Here is a 25,126-nt window from a genome sequence, read left to right on the forward strand (position 1 = left end):
TTAAAATATCCAACATATCAAAACTAAGTGCTGGATTGTGGGTGGTTTTAATGTGTTTTTAAATAAATGCAATGATACATTAAAGGGGTTACAGCTTATAAAATAACTGCATGCATCTTCCATGTCATACACTTCTATTCACTATGAAGGTCTCACGTGTGCAGTTGTGAACGAACAACACCTGACAGCACACATGTATTTAAGTGGTATTTATCTGGTACCGTACTAGCTCTCTCTTCATGCTTTATTATCAGGTACTCTTGCACTCCCAAGGTTATGCCTCCTTTCCTGTCAACTTGCTGTTTCCCCTAATGAATAGCACGCTTTGCAGCTACTAGTAACATGCTTTGACCATGAAGACTGCTGAGGTGAAACAATTTACTGTAGTTAAGTGAAAAAGTTACAGACAACCTGATTTAAATAAGGCATGCAAACAGAGTTGCAAAGTGAATGGCTGTGCACAACAGCTTTCTGGAGTTATTTCATCAGCTGTAACCCCTTTAACACATGATCAAGCTTGTATATTTGAAAATATATTCTGCTAAACCTCTCTGTTAAAATGTTGTTTTAGACAGTTACAGCTCCTTGTCATTGTAGAGGTTTACAGCACTCTACTGACATGATGTTATTATTTTCAATTACAGACAAGTTTCTTGTGCAAGCGATGTTCTGTAATATTAAGAGAGGTACTGGTATGTATACATTTTGAATTCAAGAACGGAAATGCCTTGCAGTTTCAGTTCTGCCATAGAAACCTAACTCTAGTCATTTATTCCTGTAAATGTGATCATTGTCTAAACTTTGTAGGCGTTTAGACTTACTATGAATTTTATTAAATAATGTTCAATTCAAAATGTGCAAATGTAAACAATTCAGTGAAAGTTACATTGGCAAGCAATATAGCCATACTGTACTCTTCATAAAAGATTACTGTGCTGTACATTCTTTCAATGGCATTTTACTCTTTCCTGTACATTTACAATCACACTAAACTGCCAGTGAACAGTAAATCAGAATTTACTATAGATTAAGTCTTCAACTTTGCTTCACTGTTACTCTGGATAATATGAATGCATCGATAATAAGTATGTAGTTCAAATTGTGAAACTTATCTTAGATTTGGCAACTTGTAAAAGACCCTGAAAAATTAGTTTTACAAAATACATATATTTGTTTCTTGTACTGTCTCAGTACTTTCAGTTCAACAATATGAAGTAACCACACTGATTGCAGCAAAGTTTTAAAAGGAATGCTTAACATATATCTGAAATGAATATACCTCTGGCTAAAATACAGTCTCGAGTTGTCCTTGGAATGGTCCTTTCTGTGTAGCCAGCTCTTCTCACCACCTTTGTTTAGTCTCATTGAACAGCACACAGTGTAACATAAAATAAGCAATTCCAGAAACCCATTGCTTAACCATGTTTTAGAATTACTTCAGACTCAGTTTCACTTCCAAAAAAAAAAAAAAAAAATCCAGTGTTATGAAACAATGAGATGGTTGGTTTTGAAATGTTTTAAATTAATAACTAAGAGAAATGTATATACTGTATATCTGTTAAATGGTAAAACAAATATAGAATTTAGCTGGGAATATGTGAAATCTCAATAGGTCAATATAAGTACAAACAAATGTAAGTGTGATGCAGTGTCCGTGCTATGAATGAAAGGTTAGATTGTTATATGATTTGATTATCAAATGGACTGTGTGCAATAAACTAGTACTATTATTGTATAACTGAAAACCAATGCATAACAATGATTCCTTAAATGGCCTTTAAATACACCCACAAGTTATACTTTTGTTTTCAGAAAATGATACTGGTGCAATTACTGTTACTGTCAAAAACAATATTGCCTTGCACTCACCAATTAAGATATGTAGACCTCCAGAGGCTGCACAGCCAGTTAGTGATGTCATAGTTGGATTCTGACATTGCAAATCTCAACAGGTGAGAGGGTGTTTACAATGGCACATTTCTGTGGCAATTTCTTAACTTTCCAGTTAAACCATTTCAACCAAAAGCCTCTCTTGTGTCCTACAGTAAATAGCAGTATATGAAATATATGAACAAACTGTCATAATGTCATCATTGAATTTGCTGATAAATACAGCAAATAATGTACAAATACATTAAAAAGACTTGTCAAAAACTTTTCCTGTGATAAAATGTGATAAAAAATGATAATGTTCAAGAATATCATCACGATCAATATTTGAATCGAGGTAACTCATTCTACTCACAAGTCAGGCAGCTAGTTCGTGTGTGACCATGAGTATTACAGAATGCAGGTTTCACCAAAATCTAAAGGATGTCTCAATTAAATGCAAAAAATACTGTAATGTTTAAACTACATTGCACATCTATATATTTTTTTAATTGAATCTTTCAAACAGGTTTCTATCCATCACTTACGGCACACACCACACACACACACACAGAGAGCACCGATGGTTAACCTGCAATTAAGTTACAAACCTGAGGTAACGCAGTTATCGATTGTAAGAGACATCATCTGTTTAGTGAGGTGGTGGAAACAAACCCTCCTAGCAGTGTTACCTACCGGCACTAATTGGATTTCTGTCAGTGTTATCACTTTGATAACACAGCATCGGCTCATAGTTCCTGATACAAAAGCAACAAAAGCAGCAGCTAAAAAGGAGCTTCAGCAGATGGAGTTTGGGAATGAATTTCACATTGATTTGGGTTAGCACTGATCTGCAGCGAGTCACTGGGGGGGGGGGGGGATGTTAGTTGGAGTGCACTTCCTGAACTCTTGCTGGTAATTCCGTTCTAGAGAAATAAATGACACAGCAGCTTTCAAGGAAAGAAACTTCTTTTGTTTTGTGATGGAGCAAGCAAAGCAAGAATTAGGCAGAGGGCCTGGGAGACAGATGGCAGGCTGACAGTGTTGCTGCCCTATTGACTCTGTTTTCCTACTCCAGTGCAGAAAGTTTATATAATCATATATCCCCCTTCCTGGTACTCTCCGCTTATCTACCCCTGCACTTGCTTCCTGCATGTTGTACACACACACTAAAAAAAAAAAAACTGGCAGCCAAAAATGCAGTGTGCACATTCAGCATTCTTGTGTTCTTGTGAGGCATTGAGTTCAAGGCAGCTCCTCAGTTTTTTGTATGAGTCAAATAGAAGTGCGCTGTCACAGATTCATTTTTACATGGAACTGTGACAGTTTTAAAACAGATTTTTTTTTATATTATGTACATTGATATTTAGAACTACAAATATTCACTCAAATGATATGTGTATGTATGTATACACCAAAAATAGTTTTATCTAAAAACAAAACTACAGAACATCTCTCACAAAATTTAATTTGTCCATTTTTGGGGGGAAAAAGTAAAATAAAATGAAGCCAAACAAGAACTGTGTTTTCTTCCGAATACAGTACACAGCGATGTCTTTACAGATAAAGTGCTGGTAAAAAGGGATTCTCTGGGCATCAGCTGCTGGAGTGTGTTTGCCACCATTTAAATTGATTTTGTGTTGCGGGAATCTGCTGTGAAAACTCAGCAGAATAGACAGCTTTCCTAACAGAAGAACAGTCCCAGATTGTACTATCTGGGACTGTTCTTCTGTTAGGAAAGCTGTCAGGTGGGGCTGACAGACTCTTAAACAGAAGGCAGGTCTCTTACCAGCTGTAATAAAAGCTTGTGGAATAAAACAAATCAGTAATGCTACAGTGGGTTGCTGTTTTCTATTATTTTGTACTCAGGTTATAAATGAGACAGTTCAAAAATGGAATCTGAACAAACATGGCATCATTGAGATTTATCCTGGTATGTGAAATGTTATATAAGATACTGTGACCACAATCACATTGGTATTAAGTGGTCATGAGTGGTACTCTGTGTTATCCACCCCATAGGAGATTTTTATGACCTTACCAACTAATAGGGTTTATGAGGGTTGGAAGGCTTTGGTGATGTAGTGCAATTCTGTTTAGCTGAGAAAAAAAGCAATGGATGATTGCAGTCATGTTGTGCAGAACAAACACTGTGTTTATCAATGCAGGTTGAGCAGAGACATATTAATAACAACTGGTTTACTGGATGAACAGTAACCTGCTTCACAAATGGAGTTTTATTAACAAATCTGCATACAGTATATGCTTGTTAAAGCACCAGTGGGTTCTCTTCAGTCAGGGGCATTACACACTCATTGTATAATGATTGTTTCCTCAGTCCCCAGGGCACCCATTGCTTTCAGATCAAAAGTTTTGGATAAACACTTTATAATGATCAACGTACTTATTTATTGCTTCCAAAAAAGTTACATTTCGTTTAAAAAATATATAGAATTTCTACAGTAAGTAAGTTCATAATGAACAGAATTAATTTATTTCAATCTAGATTCTGTGGAATATGTTTGTGGTAAATGTATCATATACTGCAGTAGGTGAGTGATATTTATGTACGCTCTTCAAGTAAACGTAACATAAGAATGAGAGAAGACTGCTCAGCCCATCAAGGTCCGTCCCTAAGCTTTCTCACACATCAGTGAAGCTATCCAAATATATAAGGGAATGCAGGTTTTCTCCAGATCCAAGCCCTTCAGATGGGTTACTTTATATCCCTTTGCTTTTAATATGGTTTGTTCCCATCGCTGCTTTCCCTTGTGTGCAGTGTATTATACACTAATGCTGCCCTCTGGTGAATTTCTGAATTTCTTCTCTATGAGGGTCCATGTTGAGCATTTTTGCCACAATGTAACCCACAGACAGAATGCTCACCTGTGCTGCTCCAACATACACTATGTATAAAACATATGAAGAACTTTCTCTAAGAGTTCAGTTACTTCACAAACAAGACTTCAAAATGCTGCTACCAACATCTAAGGACTCCTTTTATCCAAGTAGAAAAGAAATGCATAATAAGTACTGTACTTTAATGATTTATATATAAATGAAAGATGCTAGCATTTTCAGGATGATAATATGCCCGTGACCTTGCTCTGACTTGTACACTTCACATTTTAATGTGTTCACTGTTATGTATGTAAGACATGTAGACCTGTTGTAGATTAAAACTAATATAGCATAACAAAATATTTGATAGATACATTATTAATAATAAAAAAAACAGACATACATTCTTACATACATATATACAACACACATGCTGTATGTACACACATACATATATATATATACTACAGTACTGTTAAAAAAAAAAAAGTTTATTATTTTTTGTAGGTTTTTGCAATTGGGGACATTTCTATGATTAGATCCTTGTTTTTGTTTTGTAATTCTTATTCTATAACTTGAGAACAGTTAGTTTGTTGGATGTCATATGTGTACATGTCATAGGCAGATAGTAAAAGATGTATGTTAACTAACTCCCTAGGCACTTAATTACTTGCCAGCAAAAAGCAAGAGAGATAGGAAATTACATCAGTTGGCTTTTTGCCTCAAAGTGTCCAACAGTTACCCTACTGCAAACGAGATGTTTGGCATTTAGGCAACGGCCTAAAATATGATTTGGGCAAAGAAAAAAACACTCTATAGGGGGCCAGTCCCATAGGGTCATCCTGCTTAAATATATTTTAAAAAATATCACCTCTATACTGAAGATATCTAAAGCTTTCAGACACATTTCACCGGTTAATTATGTGGTACCTGAGACAGGGAAGCATCTGGCAATGTGTTTCCATTCATTGTACAGACAGCTCCTTGTGGCAGGATGGCTTGCAGTGGTGAGGTGTGGTGACGTCACGGACCAGGAAGTAACTGAACCAAAACAATGGATGGGCGGGTGAAACTGAACGCAGCTGCGGTCAGCGTATTTTATTAAATAATTAAACAAAAGTAACAGATTTAAACAAACAACAAAACAAAACAAAAAGGCGCGTTGGCCAAACAAATAAAGTTCTGTTTGGTTTTTTAATTAGTTTTCTCTCTCCTCGCTCGCTCTCTCCGCTCCCTGTACTCTCCTCTGTACACCCTCCTTGCAGCACGGATAGCTGCAGGTTCTTATACTCTGGCCGAGGGGTTAATTATCTTATTACCCCTCGGCCACAGTCTGCACACGTTTAGTAAGGATGCGTGACTGTCAGCTAGTTAAATAATCAGTAGCTGATCAGCCACGCATCCTCACAAGGTTTTAAATTATAAATAACAAATAACAAATACGCTGCACTTTTATCTGCGCCGCAAACAATAATATAAATAATAATAAATAAATATATAGGGGCGGGACACTCCGCCACACTCCTCCATGGTGATCTTTCCCAAACAACCACACATAACTGACATATACGACAGGGCAATGTGGGAAAGATTCAGAAAGTGTGGGTGGTTCTAATGTTGAGTTGTATAAATAACAACCATGATACATGAATAGTGTAACAAGTTTTCTTGAGGTTTTAATTCTTATATTTTTACACCTTTACAGCAAATACGTATCTTGGTTTATGCAAGGAAGTGTCTAAAACTGCAACTGGAACGTTTGAAAATAGACCATAAATCTCAGAATGTAGCTTTGTAGTGAATCAGGAAACAAAATATTCTATCCCAGAACTGGCAAGAACAAAATAACAAACAATCACTTTATGCTAAGTCAACCCCCACCTCTTCTAAAAAAATTGCTTACATAAGTAGTGGATGTGAAACTGGCAAAAGGGTTATACAAACAATTTCTTACATCTTAGATGGCATTACTGACTTATATGTTTTGTAAATCCTGATGAAGGTGCCTGGCACCGAAAAGTTGATTTGACTTGTTTACTTTTTAACCTTGATGTTGCACAGCCAAAAGTTACAAATAATTTGGTGAACAAATCCTGAGTGTGGATACTCATTGCTGCAGGGTATTATTCCAAGACATAAATAATGCATGTTCATCCAGTTGCAAGAGATTATACAATTAAAATAAATTCAGTAATATAATTTTCCCTTTAAAATGAATTATGAATTTCCTGACAGACAAGACAAAGATGCCATTTGAAAGTTTTAAATGGTTTATCTCTTCAGCATCCAACCACTGAATTGTAGTGCTGATATGTTTTTTTTTTTTTTAAATCTATTTAGTGTGCTCAATTATTTTACCCCCAATTTTCTCCCCAATTTGGAATGTCCAGTAATGTTTCCCCTCACTGCAGCAATTCCCCACACAGCTCAGGAGAACTGAAGGTTCAGAGGGTATCCTCCTATCCCACAACCGAGCTAGCTTCCTCTTATAAACCCAGGAACTCAAGAGTAGATGTCAGCGAGCTACCAACCTCTGGAGGACAAAGGCCAGCTCTGCATGTGTCTGCTTTTGAGCTCACTGGGCACCTGGCCAGCAGGGTTTGCTGTAGTGCAATGAGGAGAAACAGTCCCTGCCGGTTTTGCCTCCCTAACCCACAGGAGCACCAGAGCCAATGCAACGCTCCCTTCGGAATCCCCAGCGAAGACCGCTGACTTTGCACAGCCATGATGTGAACCTGAGCTGCATGACTCACCCTGCACACCACACGGCTGTGCTTTTACCAGGTGAGCCACTCAAGGATCCCCAGTGCTGATATGTTGTATTGCAATACTGAAGATAATAACAGGGATAACATTGATGCAAACTGTACAGTCAGCCCTAGACTTTATAATAAACACTATGGCTTTATGAATCTTTAGCTTTTTTCAGTGTCTCCTTTAAACTTGTACACCTGCTCCATTGAAGACTGCCTTTGACTTTATTTTTTATTGTATTCAGTAATTAAGTAAACAACCCTTGTTATGGATTAATGCAAAGTTTAACAGTACTTCGAACCGCCCTTATTAAACTGCCCCTTCTTTTGCATGAGTGTATGGCTTTAACTTTTAAAATGTCATACAAATTCAATATGACAATATACCATCCATAACTTCAAACACTCAATCAAAAAATACTGTAATTTAAAACTTATAAGGCACTCATGTCATGTCATCCTGTGGGTTATAGGAACTATGTATTCTTGAGCATTGTTGCTCTGTGGTTGGTGCCTCATTTGGGTTTTATTCACCATGATAGCTGAAATTACTAAATTAATATGACTGCAGTTTCTGCAGGGCTGCAGCCATTTGTCTTGTATTTCCTGGCATGATTAAAATACTTCAGCCAACTTCCCACTGTCCAACAATCCCCCATGCTGAAAATCATTTTGTTATGTGGAGCTTTCATAACCATCAACATATCCAGCTCAAGGTAGACATATTGGGGTGTATTCAATTGATCTTAACTGTGTGAGATACTGTATAGGTATATAGCATAGAAACTTACAAAAACAATACAGCCAACTGGCAACTGGTAATATTGATCTCAATCTAGATACAGTTGATCTAAACTGGGGGAAAGCGCATAACACAAATTACCTTGTATTAATAATATGACATTTAATTTTTAGCAAGATACCCATCTGAACATAATACTATATATAAATTAAAGATTATTTCATTCATATATATATATATATATATATATATATATATATATATATATATATATATATATATATATATATATATATATACAGTAGTTCTTTTCAGGCTGTGAATGACTGTATCATGATATGGAATTCCAGTAATCCACTACCAGTATTTTTAAGAAAGTGCCGTTTTTATCACCTGGGGTGGGCCAAATATCTGTTACGTTTTTGTAATTGCATATGAAATGCAAAATACATTTTTACTGTATAGCCAGTGGACATGTAAAAAGTACAATCCTCTCTGTTTTGTGATCACAGTTGCTACTTTTAAAGAGCTTTTTCTCAGCCAGAGACTGATTGATATTTTGTATAAGGAATGTATTTCTTGCTATTCCTGAACTTTAGCTAATGTAGATATATTGTGTATTTCTTTTTATTTGAGGATTTTGGATGAGTGCAAAGTACAAGCTTTGAAGTTCTGTTGGATATGTAGGCATACAGTATATGTTAAAGGGCTTTTGATTAAAAGGACAAATGCAATCAAATAGGAAGTGATATCGTCAAAGCTCCTGTTTGAAACATTTACTCATTAAGCTGGCCGCCTGGGTGCTACAACAATTATTAGCCTGTCAAAAACTGACCACCAAAATAAGATAACAGTAGAATATGAATCATGGATCGTTATTGCTGTGTTACCTGTTTGACAATGTGGGCAATAATCCTGACACTATCAGTGCACTAGTGTGCATTTTGAAAATAGCTTTGAAATAGACTTTATAGGTGTAAAAAGTTGTCAGGATGTTAACAATGAAAATAAAAATTACAGGTACATTATTTAAACGTAACATGTGGGGACGTGTACACTATATTTTTCGGTACCCCGCTACTTACTCTTTAAGGGGGCTTGACTGCATTTTTTTAATGGTCTTTTACTATCTCTTAATAAAAATGTGATTCACTTTAATAGTTTGGTTTAACTTAAACATTGTACATTTTCGCTTTGTGACTTCCTGCCCGTCTTGCCAAGACCCCCATGAATGTGAGATGTACATATCCCATAAAGGGGCGTTCACACCAGACACGGTGCGCATGTCGCCTCCTTGCATAAAAAAAAATTAAGGAGCGAAACATTATAATCTTTTTTTTTTTTTTTTTATAAAACCTAATTTTAATCCCCCCCCCCACGCCATCATAATCCTAATATTTTTTATTTCTTAGCAGACGCCCTTATCCAGGGTGACTTACAATTGTTACAAGATATCACATTATTTTTACATACAATTACCCATTTATTGTTGAGCATTATTGTATACACATGATTAAAAAATGAAACTACTGCCATCCCATCATATCAAACCTTTGGGGGGGAAACTGTAAAAGCGGCAACAATCAGTGGTACTGTGCATCTGACAACACAATACCTGGAACAATGAACAGCAAACAAAAAAGAGAATTGTGATCGCCCTGCTCTACCGGAGAAAGAAAAAAAATGTAAGATCGCTGTGGGTCCAAGACATCCTCAAGAAAAGAAAAAGGTACGGCGAGTATCATCGGCTGATACAGCAGCTCCAGTTTGATGAAGGCAGATTTAAATATTTAATTGTTGAAATCAGAACCACAAACTTTTCCTCCATTTTATTTTTTTATTTCTTCCTCGCAAAGGAGCCTCCTACTTTCCTGTGACTGGCTGCTGGTAGTTTACGTCACGGCGCGGTGAAAGTTGAAAATATTTTATCTCCTGCGCGCCGCTCTGCGAGACCGCCTTCATTGAATTGCTTTTGCCTCACGGCACTGCCGCACCTCATCCGGTGTGAACGCCCCTTAAGTAAAATAAACTCATTTGAATTTGAATTTGATTCTTTGTGGAATATATTTCACTTTTATTTTCACATAGAGTTCAATGGGGTGCTAAATTCACAAAACCTTGTTCGAAAGGTTTTCTGCGGAGATGTACTATATTAGTAATAAACATAATTGGATTTTAGAAAATGCAATGATGTAATAGCTGTTTAATGAGAACTAAACAGAAAATTAGATCAGCTTTGACCTTAGTTGCGCTAATCAAAAGTAGAGGAGTAAGTCAGTAAATATACAAAGGTCTGTTTGTCATACATGTCTTTTCAACATTGTAACTTGAATGTGGATATTGTGTGACTTATTAACTACTTGAACAGTGACAATATAGATCTTAATATATTTTAAGTGAAAGAACAATGAGTTATTCAGGTTGTACAATTTAAAAAGGGTTTCAATGGCCTTTATTGAACTCCCTAAACATTAAAACCAAGTTCCACTGCAAAAATCTCAAACACAGACCAGGCTTGGATTGACCAACTTGGGCATGTTTGCTTCAGTCAGGCCCAGAATTCAGCATGTAAGCCTTTGAGTTTCACTGAATTGTGTAAGGTAGTTAAGATTGCTGGGCACTGTCCGGCTTTCTTCAGGCATCAACTCAAAAATCACCTTAAGTGCTGCAAACAATGTGCTGGGACGAACTTGTGTTTTTCATGTTCAAGTATTCTTTCAAAATGTAAACATTTCTTTTTTTTGAGTTAGCTTTATTTCACGTCATTTATAAATTAGTTCAGGTTGGATGTTATATTTTTTATACAATCATTTATAAATTTCTGTAATATGAGCAAATACATCGTTTTTGCCACATAATACAGTTCAAGATCTCATTTTGTAATATAACTTTCATTCATTCAAATCCAGTGAGGCGAATTGCATTGTTTCAAATTACACAGCATTGCTAAGCAGATGCGACGCTTCTTTACAAACATCGTATTGTACTTGTTATATAAACAGAATACTCCATGAACGTTCATAGAATCCTTCAGTGTTCGTGGGTTATTTGGCTATCCTCATTCCTGGAGCAACTGCATTACTCTAAGAAAGCTAATGGTATATCCTGTATATACAATGCTCAAGATTATTTCAGCCAATCCTGGTGACTTTTAACTCTGAAGTTTAAAGCACCCCTGTAGCCACATTGTAGCACTCATAATCATGTCTGAGTATCAGGTACACCAGTATAACCATTAACATGTCCCCCTACAACACTCTGCCCCTACTGGATTTAAGAAATACCTGATTTATAGCAAAGTTGCCCTTTTAAGGTTCACCGCCTATGAGATTCTCTGATGGCTCACTAGAAAACAGATTTTGGTTTGTCCCTGTACAGAATTTATACAGGTTCCAATGGAGTCAAACATCCCATATAGGTGGTTCTTCAAGATATCAAACAAGATATAATCATTGGGAAAAATATGGGGGGGTGGGGGCGGGATTTACACAAACGGGCCAACCCAAATATGTTTTCCAGCAGATGACCACAGCCCATCAGATAGGCAATAAAGGTAAATGTATCTGAGTCTGCTTTGCTTCTCTGTTAAACTTAAAACCCTTTAGTAATCATGATTTACTTCCTAAAATTCTTTTGAAACAACCTTTAAAAATGCCGTTACATTTGGAAAAAGCAGAAACACGTCTGTAAATTTAAGAAAAATATTGACCGGCTTTTGTTAGTTACATCAGCAATGTCTTGCTCTGTAACGTTTGAATCGTAAGGGCAATCTTAGTCATGGATAAAATGATGGACACCAGTTTTATAAAAGGTCTCTTTGTTCTAACCTTGGTGTAGTACACGTGACAACTGACTGCAAATATTAAATTTGGGTCATTCATTGCCAAGTTTCAAGATGCAGTCACTTGAATAACACATAAAATGCATCTTTAACAGAAGTCAATGAAACATACAGTATATCATTAATTATTTAACCCTCGAACCGTAAGGCTTCACTGGAGAGGTGTCATGAAAATTACTCAAATTATTTCAAAGTGTGTGTTTGTTAAAGTGAAGAACTGTGTATTCTTGAAATATTTTGAATTGTAAACTTTTCAAGCAGCTACAACATCATAGTGATCTGAGCTTTTAAGAACAACATGTGAAGCTAATGTGAGATGACAAATCTTCTTTCATCACAGCAGGCAATGATTTAGACCAGAAGAAGAACTTAATACTAAAGGTATGAATTGCTTGACATGGCATACTCAGGTATGGGAAACCAGCACTCAGGGTTTATTTGAAGTTTGGAACCAGTCTAGCAAAACAAAACAATGATGTTCGTGCTGCTTACAGTAACAGTAAACTTTTTTTTTTTTTTAATGAAATACTATTTTCAATAAAATGATACAGTGTATGTTTTTTTTTAAATTTATTTTGCAAACCAAAATGTCAAGGAATGATCCACCTTTGTCCACTCATGACTGTAATTTGCCTTAACCCCTTATATATTTGCACTACAAAGGACCAACAGTATACACACATAGCCCTTTTCAGGGCACTTACACATTTGCAGCTTTTGGCTGAATTCAATTGAGACATTTGCACAGATATAAATGATCCAATTTTCTTATTGCTCAATTTAGTCACTTAGTGCAGCAATCTGTTGTAAATGTAGTAAGACCATTTAAATTAGATGAAAAGTTAAATAGATTTAAAGTTGTGTCTGACTTGGCATTTTTAACAGCTGCACACATCCTGAACAGGGTGAACTGCTACCCCCCGGTGATAAAGTATTCACTTTGGAAATAAGTTTGTTGTGTTGATTCAGTTAAACAAATGCAGGAAGACAAATGTTTGAGCTAATGCCTTTATCTGTGTTAATACTGTTAATTTTAATTCAACAAGCTTCTGGCTAACATATCCCATAATCTACCAATGCTTGGTAAATTAAATCAATTATAAGATAAAGGTATCAGAAAACCCTGTGCTTGATCTTGGGAGAAAATAGTGTTCAGAATATTGTAGTTTGCTAATACAATTGGTTAAATAACAGCTGATGCAAACATAGGCACGCCATCTATCAACAGAAACTGACCCAGTGCAAGTTCAAATGCTTCAATTAAGCTTGACCTTTTATAGCTTGAACTATTAACAGTAATTGATCTGCCCTGCTTTACAGATTTGACCCTCTCTGATCCAAACTGACCACAACCAGACTGTCTGACGATCCATGGGGGCAGTAATCACATATAATTTCAAAACAAGGAGAAATTAAAACATATCATATCACTTTGGGTTGACTCTGAACTTGACCACATTCAATCTATACTAGCCTGATTAGCAAAAGTGATGCTGAAAATATAAGTTGTAATGTTTTAATAGCCATGGATTGCATATCAAACTCCCAAATACAACATCTATTCTATTCTAAACATATAGTAATTCACTATATGAACAAGATTAAAGCATGAATATTCAATTAAGGCATCTTCCATATTTTTGATAATATTTTTATGCTGTATTCGGTTATGTTAGTGCATTATTATCTTAAATTATTTTCAATGTTTATAGGTTTGCTTAAATATTCCCTACTTCTTTCTTAACTACATTTTCATGATAATTTAAAACAACAGCTGTCCCACTGCTTTGCCACCCACATTTAAAACAAACCTCTGAATGGTAAGATCAGAGATTTCCCTGCCCTACATAATAACAAAAGCACAATTTTGGTTAAATATTTTTCTAAACAGACCATAAGCATTTAAAATGTGCACACGCTGAACGTCTTGTCAGGCATTTCCTATTAAAAGCTGTGTGTTCCCTCGCTGTTTGAGTAATTTCAAGTTCAGTTCTACATACCTGCCCATACCAGTTGTATTCCAGCATTGTGAGGATGAAGAAGCGTGGTGTTTGTAAATTCTGAAATAGCTCGTTAAAGTTTACTGCCCGTCGTGTTAATACAATACCGGTACAAAACTTTGAGCTACTTTCCCTTTTTAAGTAAACGTGTACGTAAGTCTACAACTTGTACTTAGCCACCAGCACGGCCACAATTGGAGCTTTGTTGAAGTGTTGTACTTTTAGTGCTTAGACCTGTTGATAATGAACCTAAACCCATTATTTTGAGTCAATGAATTGAAAGAAATAGGGCAAAGAATGAAAGCCACAGGGCCAATTACCAGCATTCTTTGATGTATTACTTGCTAGCACTCACCAAATCAATCTGTGTCTTTGTCTTGATCCCTTATGTTATTCATTAATTATTCTGGTGGGGTTAGAGTTCAGATAGCTAATTTGCGCAGACTGTCTTACTTGGTGGGGATTCTCCCAACACTGACACTTTCCCCCGGCTGTGCCCAGCCACCTTGTATTATACCAATTAATCCAATTCTTGGCATTTTTTTTGTACAGCCTCCCTTTATTTTTCATAATCTCCTGCTCTGAAGTTTTCATTGGACCCTTACCACACTGGACAAGGGATTTAGAGGAATTGGCAGGTTTTTCTTTTTTTTCCAATGTATTATTCCTCACCACTGGATGCCTGTGGTTGCTGCTAGTCAGAGATGGGTTGATAAACCTCTATATAGATTTCAGAGGACCTCCACTGGGGATCTTTATGTGTGTGCACAGCTTTCTACTTTATGCATATCAATAAAACATCAGCAATACATAACCACTCCACTTTCTTTACAGTTCAAACTTCAGTTGCATGCCCCATTGTTATGTAATAAAACATGTGTTCCACCAAGCATCACAATTTTGCAAAGAAACAGGATATAGCAGGTTTTTTATTTATTTTTATTAATCCTGCTATATCCTTGGCTCTAAAGTCTTTGGCTACAGGTCAGAAAATTTGGTTTGGTTGTGATGGGAATCCTAAATGGAATCTTAATAAGTGTTCTATTGTTCGTGCAGTAATCCACCAATCAACAGTTGGATAAGGTGTCTCTGGATACAAGAAGTAAGATATGTCTGGGGTTTACTAAGATTAACTAATGTCTTCACAGGAAGAATGGCAGCCTACCCATGGATATCTTGACATACCATTATATTACTAGTAAAAACCCATGGCAGCTGCTCAGCCCTGAGGTGCATCAGTGGGTCTACCATCAGAATTGGGATTGTTTGGATAAGATTTAAAGTGGGTTAGGGTTGGGGTTGGGGTTGTTTCAAGTCAAAATGTAACAAAATTTATGGATGTCTGTGTAGATTGTTTCACTTGAATCTGGAGAGGTTCAGTGTTCATATATGGAGAGTGGGCAGGTCAAGGGATATGACAAAAGTCTGCCTCATGGTTTTTAAACCAGATGACACTAACTTGACTGGTATATATATTGAACAGATTGAACACTGCTAATGGTAAGTTCATATTGAGATGGATCTTATCCAAATCACATTTTCCTGGTTGTGTCCTGTCTTTACTTTTAGAGGAAAGATAGGAACCAGACTAAGCCAGCAAAAATGCAACCCAAGCCATTCAGAACCTCCAGCCTCCTTAACATTAGGAAACAAGCACCGTGGGGTGTACACCTTCTTGGACTGAAGCCTATCACCACTAATCTTTTATCCAAGTTTTATGTTCCTTGCACCACAGTGCATATTTAGATGCAAAGTGAGGGTTTTGGATTACTGCCCTAGCTCACCATGTGGAACTTCCTCAGCATCTTCACCAAAACCAGGCCCCAACATCTTACATTTAATGTACATACTTTGGTTGCTTTAGCATAAATAAAATGGTATGGTGTTGAGACACAGAGATGATAGTAAGATGCTCTGGGACTTGTCTGGAAATAGATTCCACAGGCTAGTTTGGAGATTGATTTAGTTTCTGACATGGTTAAGAACAGTAACATCTTATTGGCATCAGAGCCAACTTTAATCACATCTTTTTATGGCTCCTCTGCTAAATCTCTGCTCTTTCTAAAACTGCTGGAGACTAATGTGAATGGAACCGGATCAGCTTTGACTTGAAACCCGCTCAGCATGCCCATTACATAGCTGTTGTAGCTCTTTTTTTATTTGTTTGTTCTTTAAGCCATCCCAGGACATTGTAACCCACTGTTAGACTTACAGGAACAGTGCTGTATGCTGTATATGTTGCAAGGATGCTTGATTTCAAAATCCCATAGTGAATAATGCTACCAAACAAAGCTGTGTGGGATAATGACTAATGTAATATTACTTCATTAATTAAATTATTACTTCAGTGGTTTGTACTGTTCATAAACAGCTACACATTATTGATTTGACTGCAGACATTAGCCTGTGTAATCTGTGTCAAATAAGATTAGAAACATAAAATTAATTACGTCACTGATCTGCATAACACGAATAAATAACTCAAACATTTTTAGATAACAAATGAAGACCATTACAAAAGACAATCATTTTACATAATATGCTTTGCAGGTAAAAAAATGTTTTTCATTCAAATGTAATTCAATTGTGAAAACAGCAGGCCTTCACAAACAACTAATTTCCCACATTTCTTTGCCTTATGTTCTCTTTGCATCACGACTGAGTATCTATATACCCTTGCATAGTCTTTGATACTTCTTTGTTTAATGTGAGGTTTTCAGTTATTATTTTTTTAATTATGAGGGCGCTTACAAAAAAAGTGGAAAGAATCTCAATTTCTGTTCAACACACCTTGATTTTTTACAACTTATTTTAATAATCTAAACATCTTAATACAGATACCTCACAACTCTTTGTATTTAGTATTGAGATGTTAATAAGCGGTATTCCGATCCGCCCAAATAGAATTATTGGTCCCTTATACTGAGACAGATAATTCTCTTATTCATTTCTCCTTTAATTTTCTGTTGGCTTATCTGATGTAGTTCTGGGCAACTGAAATCTTTAAAAAAAATCCTTTAATTCCCCCTTTAGTTTATCCTCTCAGAAATACAATTCCCTATTCATATTAATTAAAACAAGGCGTTAAGGGATAAGTTAAAGAATTTCCATTTCCTAGTACGACTTGCATTAACAAACACTGTGAGCTCCTAATGCTGTAACTGCTCATTAATGGGATTCCATGGATGCATTTGAGAGAAATTAACAAAGGTTTTTACTACAAAGTGTCATTAGCACCATGTTTACTAAAAAGAGAAAAAACACCTGTTAGTGACAAATGAGTAAAAGTTGGAAAAGTGATCTTACAATTTCTTTCTGAGATAGCTCAGAAGTACTCTTCAGGAGGTGTGATGCTTTGAGGCTTCCTGAGACCTGCTCAAATCAAATAACAGCACAGCTGGGAATCACAGTGTATGATGTATCTCCACTGTACCAAAATCAGGTGTCAGTGCAGTAAAACAGTACTGTAGGTCACTGGAATCACTGGCAAACAATAAAGAGTAATGCATCTCATTTTTCTGCTTGTCTTTTATAGCAAATCTCAAGAATACAAACATTTTTGTTGACACATTGATTTAGTTTATGGTTACCCTAACGATTGGTTTGTGGGGGGCTTCATCTGTGGTGGGTGGCTGTTAAATTATGGTTTAGGCAATCCACTCATAGTCGCATTGACAATTTAGATGTTAAACAGAGTTTATATTTTTTATTTTGGAAAGTTCTATTTTTCAGTACAGTCCTGACACAGTGTAGGGGAAGTTGTGGATGATTCTTTAGATCCTCTAAAAGTCTTGTCTTGAATGTAAAATAGTTATTATTATTATTATTTATTTCTTAGCAGACGTGCTTCTTGTGTGGAGACAGATAGTGTCTCCACACAAGAAAATTCCACTCTCCTGTCACAAACATGAGGTCCTTACAAAGGCCGGCTTTATTACAACGCAGTGTACACAGTTGCCGCCAGTGCGTAATAGGTGTAGCAGTGTTTAAAACGAGGAATCCACAGGATGAAGCTAAGGATGTTACACTTAATGAAGGTCTAAAAAGGCCCAATGTAAACAGCCTTCTTCTTTGGCTCTCCATCTGCTTTCAAAGAAATGAATCTCACCCTAGTTCAAGGGTCACAGGGGACAGTTAGATAACATCTTGAAAGGGCCTGTGTAATTATCAAGTCAGTCTTGAAACAAAACTTGAGTTGGGTAACAAAACAGCCCTTTTATAACAGCAATGCCTGTGTTTGGTGCTATTTACTGTTATTCACCATTAAACTATAAAGACCCACTTAAGTACAAACAAACCTTGACAGTCCACTATCATGCCCATTATCAGGAGTATAAGCTAAATCACACTGATAGTAAGAAAAAGTAAGAAAATTTAATATTCTCGTTTGAAATAAACAGTACACGGTGCTTTTAGGTCTCAGTAAAGCACTTACATTTTTTTCTCTTTCTCTCGTTTGTAGCCCTTACAGGAAAAATATATTTATACAGCTCAAGAATTTTTTAGAATTTGAACCAAACTAAAGCAAATTTCTCATGGCAGTTCTGGTTTAAGTTCAGTTCCTTCATCTGTTTTTCTCCACGAAACAAACTCTTATTGCTTCTTCAAAGTCTTCAAAAGATACAGCATGATACAGCGTACAATGCCGCTGCAACCGGGAACACTCAATTAAAGAGAAAGGATGACATCAGCTGAAAGGGGAAATGTATACCAAATGTATCCCTCCTCTCCCAGTCCTTACTATTTATTTTTACTGTCTCTTGATCCTTAACCCAGCGGTTTTTTAAATTGGGGGTTGACAGATTTTTGTTTCATTGTGTTTAAAAAATGTATCACTTTTTTGTATTTTGAAGTTAAAAAATGCCGTAATATTTATTACAATATTGAAATCAGTATATTTACATTGTCATAAGCCATCAGTGACACATTACTATATAAATTATTAACTGTGCCACTATCCAATTCATAAACCAACAAAGATGTGTGGCGCCAGTGTAGTCTGTGCAGCAGCTCTATATTATTATTATTTATTTCTTAGCAGATGCCCTTATCCAGGGCAACTTACAATTGTTACAAAATATGACATTATTTTTACATACAATTACCCATTTATAGAGTTGGGTTTTTATGGGAGCAATCTAGGTAAAGTACCTTGCTCAGTACAGCAGTAGTGTCCCCCACCTGGGACTGAACCAACAACCCTCCGGTCAAGAGTCCAGAGCCCTAACCACTACTCCACACTGCTGCCCTATATCTGGGTGATGCTCTGTTTTGCTGGGAAGGGGTGCAAATGGGGAATATGCAGTAATGCCTTTCACACAGCTAACTGCTAAGAAATACTATTGACAACATTTAATAACATAGCAAAACAGCTTCAGTTACAGTGTTGTTTTACAACATTAATCATGTTCTTGCTTTTTTTTGTTTTGTTTTGCTGCTGCTGTTCCCAAAGGGTGAGGGATGGATTTACTGGACACTGTTTTATTTATAGTTATATATTGTTACATTACTGCAAGCTATGTCTGTAGATTAGATGCTCAAATTGGACTGGAAGCTTCTTTAAAGTCCCTATATGATGTCTAATTTTCTCATTTATGTCTAATTTTTAGGAGACAGTAATAAAACATACAGTATCCTCTGCAATGGCTATGTATTCCAAAATGTATTAAATAGTAGCTCATCATGACCTACATTCACATCATGCATAGGTTAGCATATCCTAAGAAATGGTAAGGCAGTTCCATGAAAATATAGCCTCCTTCAATGAGCTAGTGAAGGGTATACCAGCAAATAGACTTCAATAGTCAGTCAGTTCATTTAGTTAACCTAATATGAACAATAAGCTAAATTGTTTTATTAATTATCTCCAGGGGAGAAGCAAAAAAGGCCTTGTCCTGAAAGTGTGTCCTGAAAATAAATGTCATCTCATTTAAAATAAGAGATGTTTTTACTTGCCCCTTACACATGTGACTGTTGTGTTCATAATTACCTAATTGCAATGGTTGAAACTGTATTTGTATTGGTCAAGCTGAAGTATAATGTTAGATAGACACTGCATTCAAAGAGTTAGATAACTACAGCCTCCACATTTCACCACTCCTGCTATCTTCAAGTAGCATCCACGCAAATTATGACTTAAAACTGCTGTGATGTCCAAGTGGAATTAAACCAATGACAAGAGCTAAACACCAATGTTTATTAATTTTATCGTACCTTTCTTTTGAATCCTGTTACAGCTTGAACTCAGCCTAACTGAAAAAGACTGCAGACTTCTCTCAATTAGCTGTAATAGGATTAAACGTTGGTATGGAATGGGAGGTTTAAATAGCAAGGAATCTTGGCAGACACCTGCTACAAGCACTAAATGAATCTTATTAAGTCTGGCATGTAGCCTTGTTGAATGAACATGTATTTCAAAAGCAAAACAAGACTCTTCTGTACTACTAATAGATGCAGCTGCCAAGAATGCATATGTAAGTTAGAAACATCTGTGCGGCTTAGAGAAGGAGATACTGTATTCGAGGGTTCATAGAAACTTTTGTTTACCTAAACTTAGTTTCTTCTGCTATTACTGATACTTAACGGTAGCCAGCAAGCACAAACAAACATAAAAAAAATGATCTGAAAACACAAAAGAGGATCAAATTGAAAATAGTATGAATTTATATAAACGTTTCCTTTAGTTAAATATGCCTTAGAAGAATCGTAATATTTTGTGCATGTTTTTGTAAGTGCAGCTTAGACAACTCCACAATGCATATATGTACCTCATTATACACCTGGAAATGTTTGCTTTTTGAACCGGATGCTATTGCTTCTTGGCCCTCAAGATAAATAAAGTGATGGTAAGCGATAGACCCCTCAGATTTCATTGGTCCCTGTTTCCAGGTGCACTTGGCACATGTCCTAATCTCACATGTATTTGTTATTAAATGCACTGTGCTGCAACCACAAGTAATCAAATGAAGGAAGAACTGCTATTCGGTCTTTTGCTCTGCTGTCCATGGTAGATCGATAAACATGACTTTGACAAATTCTGACAACAACACTGTAGTTAAATTGTCTTTGTTATTATTTATTTCTTAGCAGACGCCCTTATCCAGGGCGACTTACAATTGTTACAAGATATCACATTATTTTTACATACAATTACCCATTTATACAGTTGGGTTTTTTTTTTTTTTTACTGGAGCAATTTAGGTAAAGTACCTTGCTCAAAGGTACAGCAGCAGCATCCCCCACCTGGGATTGAACCCACAACCCTCCGGTCAAGAGTCCAGAGCCCAAACCACTACTCCACACTGCTTTCCAGTACAATCTGCTGCCTACAGCTATTTCTTTAATTTACTTGAAAAAACATCAAATAAAAAATGCTCACACATCATAAAAAAAAAATTCTCCATACAGAATTTTGTATTGTTGTTATGGTTTTGGCTCCCTAGCCTAAACTAAATATGAATGAATGGTCGTTCTAATTTGGAGGACTTCAAAGCTAATCCCAATTTAAGTTTAAAGCTGTTAGGTTTATTACAGTTTGTTCTTTGTGTTTGACAGAGAAAAAAAAGAATGGCGTGTCTGAAAGTAACCTCATGAAACAGGGCTTTTCAATAACGGTGGTCAATATTAAGAATTAAGTACATTATTGCCAAAAATGTGTCGCTTAAATCCTTAGTTTGGAGTTTTCTTTTTTAGGATAGAAAAAAAACAGGAAATATGTTCTAAATACTTGCTGTTCAAAAGAGCAGCTCTCTTAATCCAAGTAAAACCTGTGAAAGTGGTTACATCATATTGGAAACGTAGCAGCTTTCCAGGTTTAAACCATGCATCACAAAGAAAGCTCCAATTTTACTTTGTGATAAGCCAAAACGAGGTATAAAATATTCCTGTATGAAAGAACATGTCATTGAGGTAAATAACAGAGCTGTAGAGTCTGGTTAGACTGCAGTTTAAAAGCAATGAAATATATATCTCCTAAATCCAGTCTGTTCAAAAGAGAAGCCCAAGACCTCTTTTCTTTAAAAGACACCAATCGTATTTGTAAAATACCTTTGGATGGTATCAGTCGAAAGCATAGCGCAGAAGCCTTTTAATGCATCACCATGTGTTCCATAATCACATATTAGGGTTAAGGATGTAACTGATTACCAGATCACAGAAAAAAAGGATAATCTTAGCCATTGCTGGTTGTCAATAGTAAAGGCTCACTTTGATCTCTTTTTCTATAAGAAGTTGTTTGATCATGTAGAAATCCAAAAGCAAGTGCATTGTTTAGAGTGTGCTGTGGGCAAAGTGGTTTATTTATTCAATTAGCAAACCAGACAATTACGTTTTCAGAACCAAATTTAAAGCATGCCCTATGGCTCACCCTACCTTGATCTTGAAATTATGCTTTTTCAGTTGCTTTGAGATGGGGTTTACAGTTTGTTAACCCTCACTATAATTGAGTCAGCACACATTTATATTATGGATAACCATCAATTTAAATAAGGAATTCTATTATACTTTAAATGTATAGAAAATAAAAGCTGGCCGTCAGTATTAAGACAACTTTGATCTATCAATAATAAATGTCAATAAAACAATTACCATCCAAGCTATCGACAATTAATTTAGCCACAGCTAATGTGGAAACACTTGCAATACATATAACCCCTCCCTTGTGGATAAGCTTAGTTAGTTGTAGAAATTTACAGCTTGGCTTCTGGTGTGGTGTAGGTACAAACAATTCAAATTGAAAGCATCCAGTTGACAGTTTGTTTTGCTCCCATTAAAGTAATTCATCGCAAATTAACACCCACTGTTCCCGGGCTGTTACGTTTGTTAATGTGTGGAATGTTTTCTGTATTATGAATGCAAACAGTTTAACAGCCTGTGTAAAATAAAGCCAAGAATAGATATTTGGCATCAGCATTATTTATGGATTGTTGTGAAATGGAAAAACAAATTTCTTTTATGGATTGTTGTGAAATGGAAAAACAAACTCCCCCCCCCCCCCCCCCCCCACATCAGAAGCATCTCTGAAAGTTATTGTGGTGTTGTAGAATATAATCTGTATCTTTATCACTAGTGACTTGACAGGTTTTTTATATATATATTCAAAGTTAATTATAAAGGCTTTTTCTACAGTGTATAAGTTTCATGAACGTCACAGGGTAGTTAAAGCTATGTGAACAGGGCCCTTTGTTTTGAAGTGGACTAACCAGGCACAACATATTGCACTTTGTAAACTGTTAATGCAAAGGAGGTAGTTTATGGTTTCTTTACCCTGTAGATATTGTTTGGTGTGTGTCTGGCAGTCTGTGGTTCCTCATGGAAGGAGCTGGTGAAGGGGTGTGGCGGGTAGGGCAGCTGCGGTGTGGAGTAGCGTGCGCAGGTCTGTCCCTGCTTCTCCCTGCCCCTCCACTCCCGCGTCTCAAGATGCTCCCTCATCAGCTGCATGCGGAGCCCCGCATGCGAGGGGAACATCGCCTTTCCCGTCGGTCCACTGTCCGTTGAGCTGAAAACAGCCAAATACAGATTTAAATATATGAGATTTCAACTCTGTGAGGGTTAATGTACTTGGTTTTAAATGTTTGTACAGCGTCCTAAACATAATCGTTAAACTGACAGGAGTTTTGTTTGTTTTCATGCATAATGGTTCACTTGCAGTGGGTCTTGGGTCCATAGTGCTTGAAACTGCTGCACCACCTTTTTAAAAATAAAATAAAAAAAGACTTGAGTTGCAGCCATTTTCTTCAAGGTCTGAACCCACTGTATATACAGTACTCATTCTATGAACAGCATGGTATTAAGAAAGGGTTTTGCTAAACTTTAAATTGTTTCTGATACTAATATTAGTAGACAATAACAGGCTTTTCTTCTTAAGTAGTTAGATATAAGTTCTTAGTGTGTGTATTAGAACAACAAAAGACAGACTTTTTCAATGTATACAGCTGCAAAGAAGATGTCTAGGTAAAAAGCCCCCCCCCCAATGCAGTGAAAGCTGCTGTACCTTGAATATCGCATTTCCATGTGTAAAGGCAATGAAGATCAATTTGGAAGTGACTGCAAGACAGCAACTAGCTTTCCATAACTCAGACATATGTCTGAATGACCTTTTTTTAAATTGTATTAAAATTGAACAATTTGGGATGCTAATGTAACCTTTCCTTAGTAATGATTTTTGATAGCAACATGCAGCTTCCCAATCCATCTGTGTCCTACTGTGAACTTTTAAACAGGCAAAAACTCCAACATCTAAAACCAATTAATACACAACATGTCCTGTGTACAGTATACAGTCAAACCAGCTTACAGCTGCTTAAGGAAACACCTGAGGTAAATATACCAGTGTAATATGCAGTCTAGAAAAGCAAGACAATCAACCACCAATGTATGAACAGGAAACATACACCTTTATGGGTGGTCACCAATATGGTTTTGAAGAGTAAGTACAGTAGCTGAATTTCCACACTAAACACTACAATGACATCTTAACGCTATTTGAAGGAAGCCTTCGACGTCAACTATATGTTTGTAACATATTACATTGTAAATAATAAATCATTAATTTAACAGGTTGCATAATACATTTAAAAAAAATGGAGGAAATAAACAGCAAAAAAAAAAATGAAAAAAAAAACACAACAGCAGGCCGGTGGTTCATCCGGTAAAGGCACCGCTGTGGGGAGCTGAAGAAGGGTCTGCAGAGACACTCTGTTGGAGAGCTGGGATGCAATAGTCTTTTCCAAGTTCAACTGATCGTGCTTTAATGACCCCTGTGGTCAGGCGTAGATATCCCAGGCTGGGCTTCAGTAGCTTCCGTTGCTTTAGTTCATCGGGTAATAAAAAGCGAATTGCTTGACAGTGGGAAAGCAGGTTGCAGAAATGAGGTGATGTTCAAATTGGGCATTAAAATAAAACAATGTTCAATGCGCATGTGTGGAGTAGTGGTTAGGGCTCTGGACTCTTGACCGGAGGGTCGTGGGTTCAATCCCCGGTGGGGGGGGGACACTGCTGCTGTACCCTTGCGCAAGGTACTTTACCTAGATTGCTCCAGTAAAAACCCAACTGTATAAATGGATAATTGTATGTAAAAAAT

General features: G+C 36.5%; 1 protein-coding gene across 3 annotated transcripts in view; it reads right to left on the bottom strand.

Moving 5' to 3' along the window:
- The window catches only part of LOC117419598 (transcription factor EC-like), a 51,035-nt gene that overhangs the window by 13,679 nt on the left and 12,230 nt on the right, over window positions 1-25,126 (bottom strand). For 2 of the 3 annotated variants that reach the window (XM_058985819.1, XM_058985818.1), the window contains exon 2: window positions 23,311-23,542. In XM_058985819.1, the coding sequence (XP_058841802.1) occupies window positions 23,311-23,511 (201 nt within the window). In that variant the 5' untranslated portion in view covers window positions 23,512-23,542. Of the gene's footprint in view, window positions 1-2,565; window positions 2,679-23,310; window positions 23,543-25,126 lie in introns of those variants that run through there. The other variant, XM_034032493.3, reaches the window with a different exon arrangement.

The sequence above is a fragment of the Acipenser ruthenus genome, chromosome 14 (genome assembly GCF_902713425.1).
Source record: "Acipenser ruthenus chromosome 14, fAciRut3.2 maternal haplotype, whole genome shotgun sequence".
Taxonomy (NCBI): Eukaryota; Metazoa; Chordata; class Actinopteri; order Acipenseriformes; family Acipenseridae; genus Acipenser; species Acipenser ruthenus.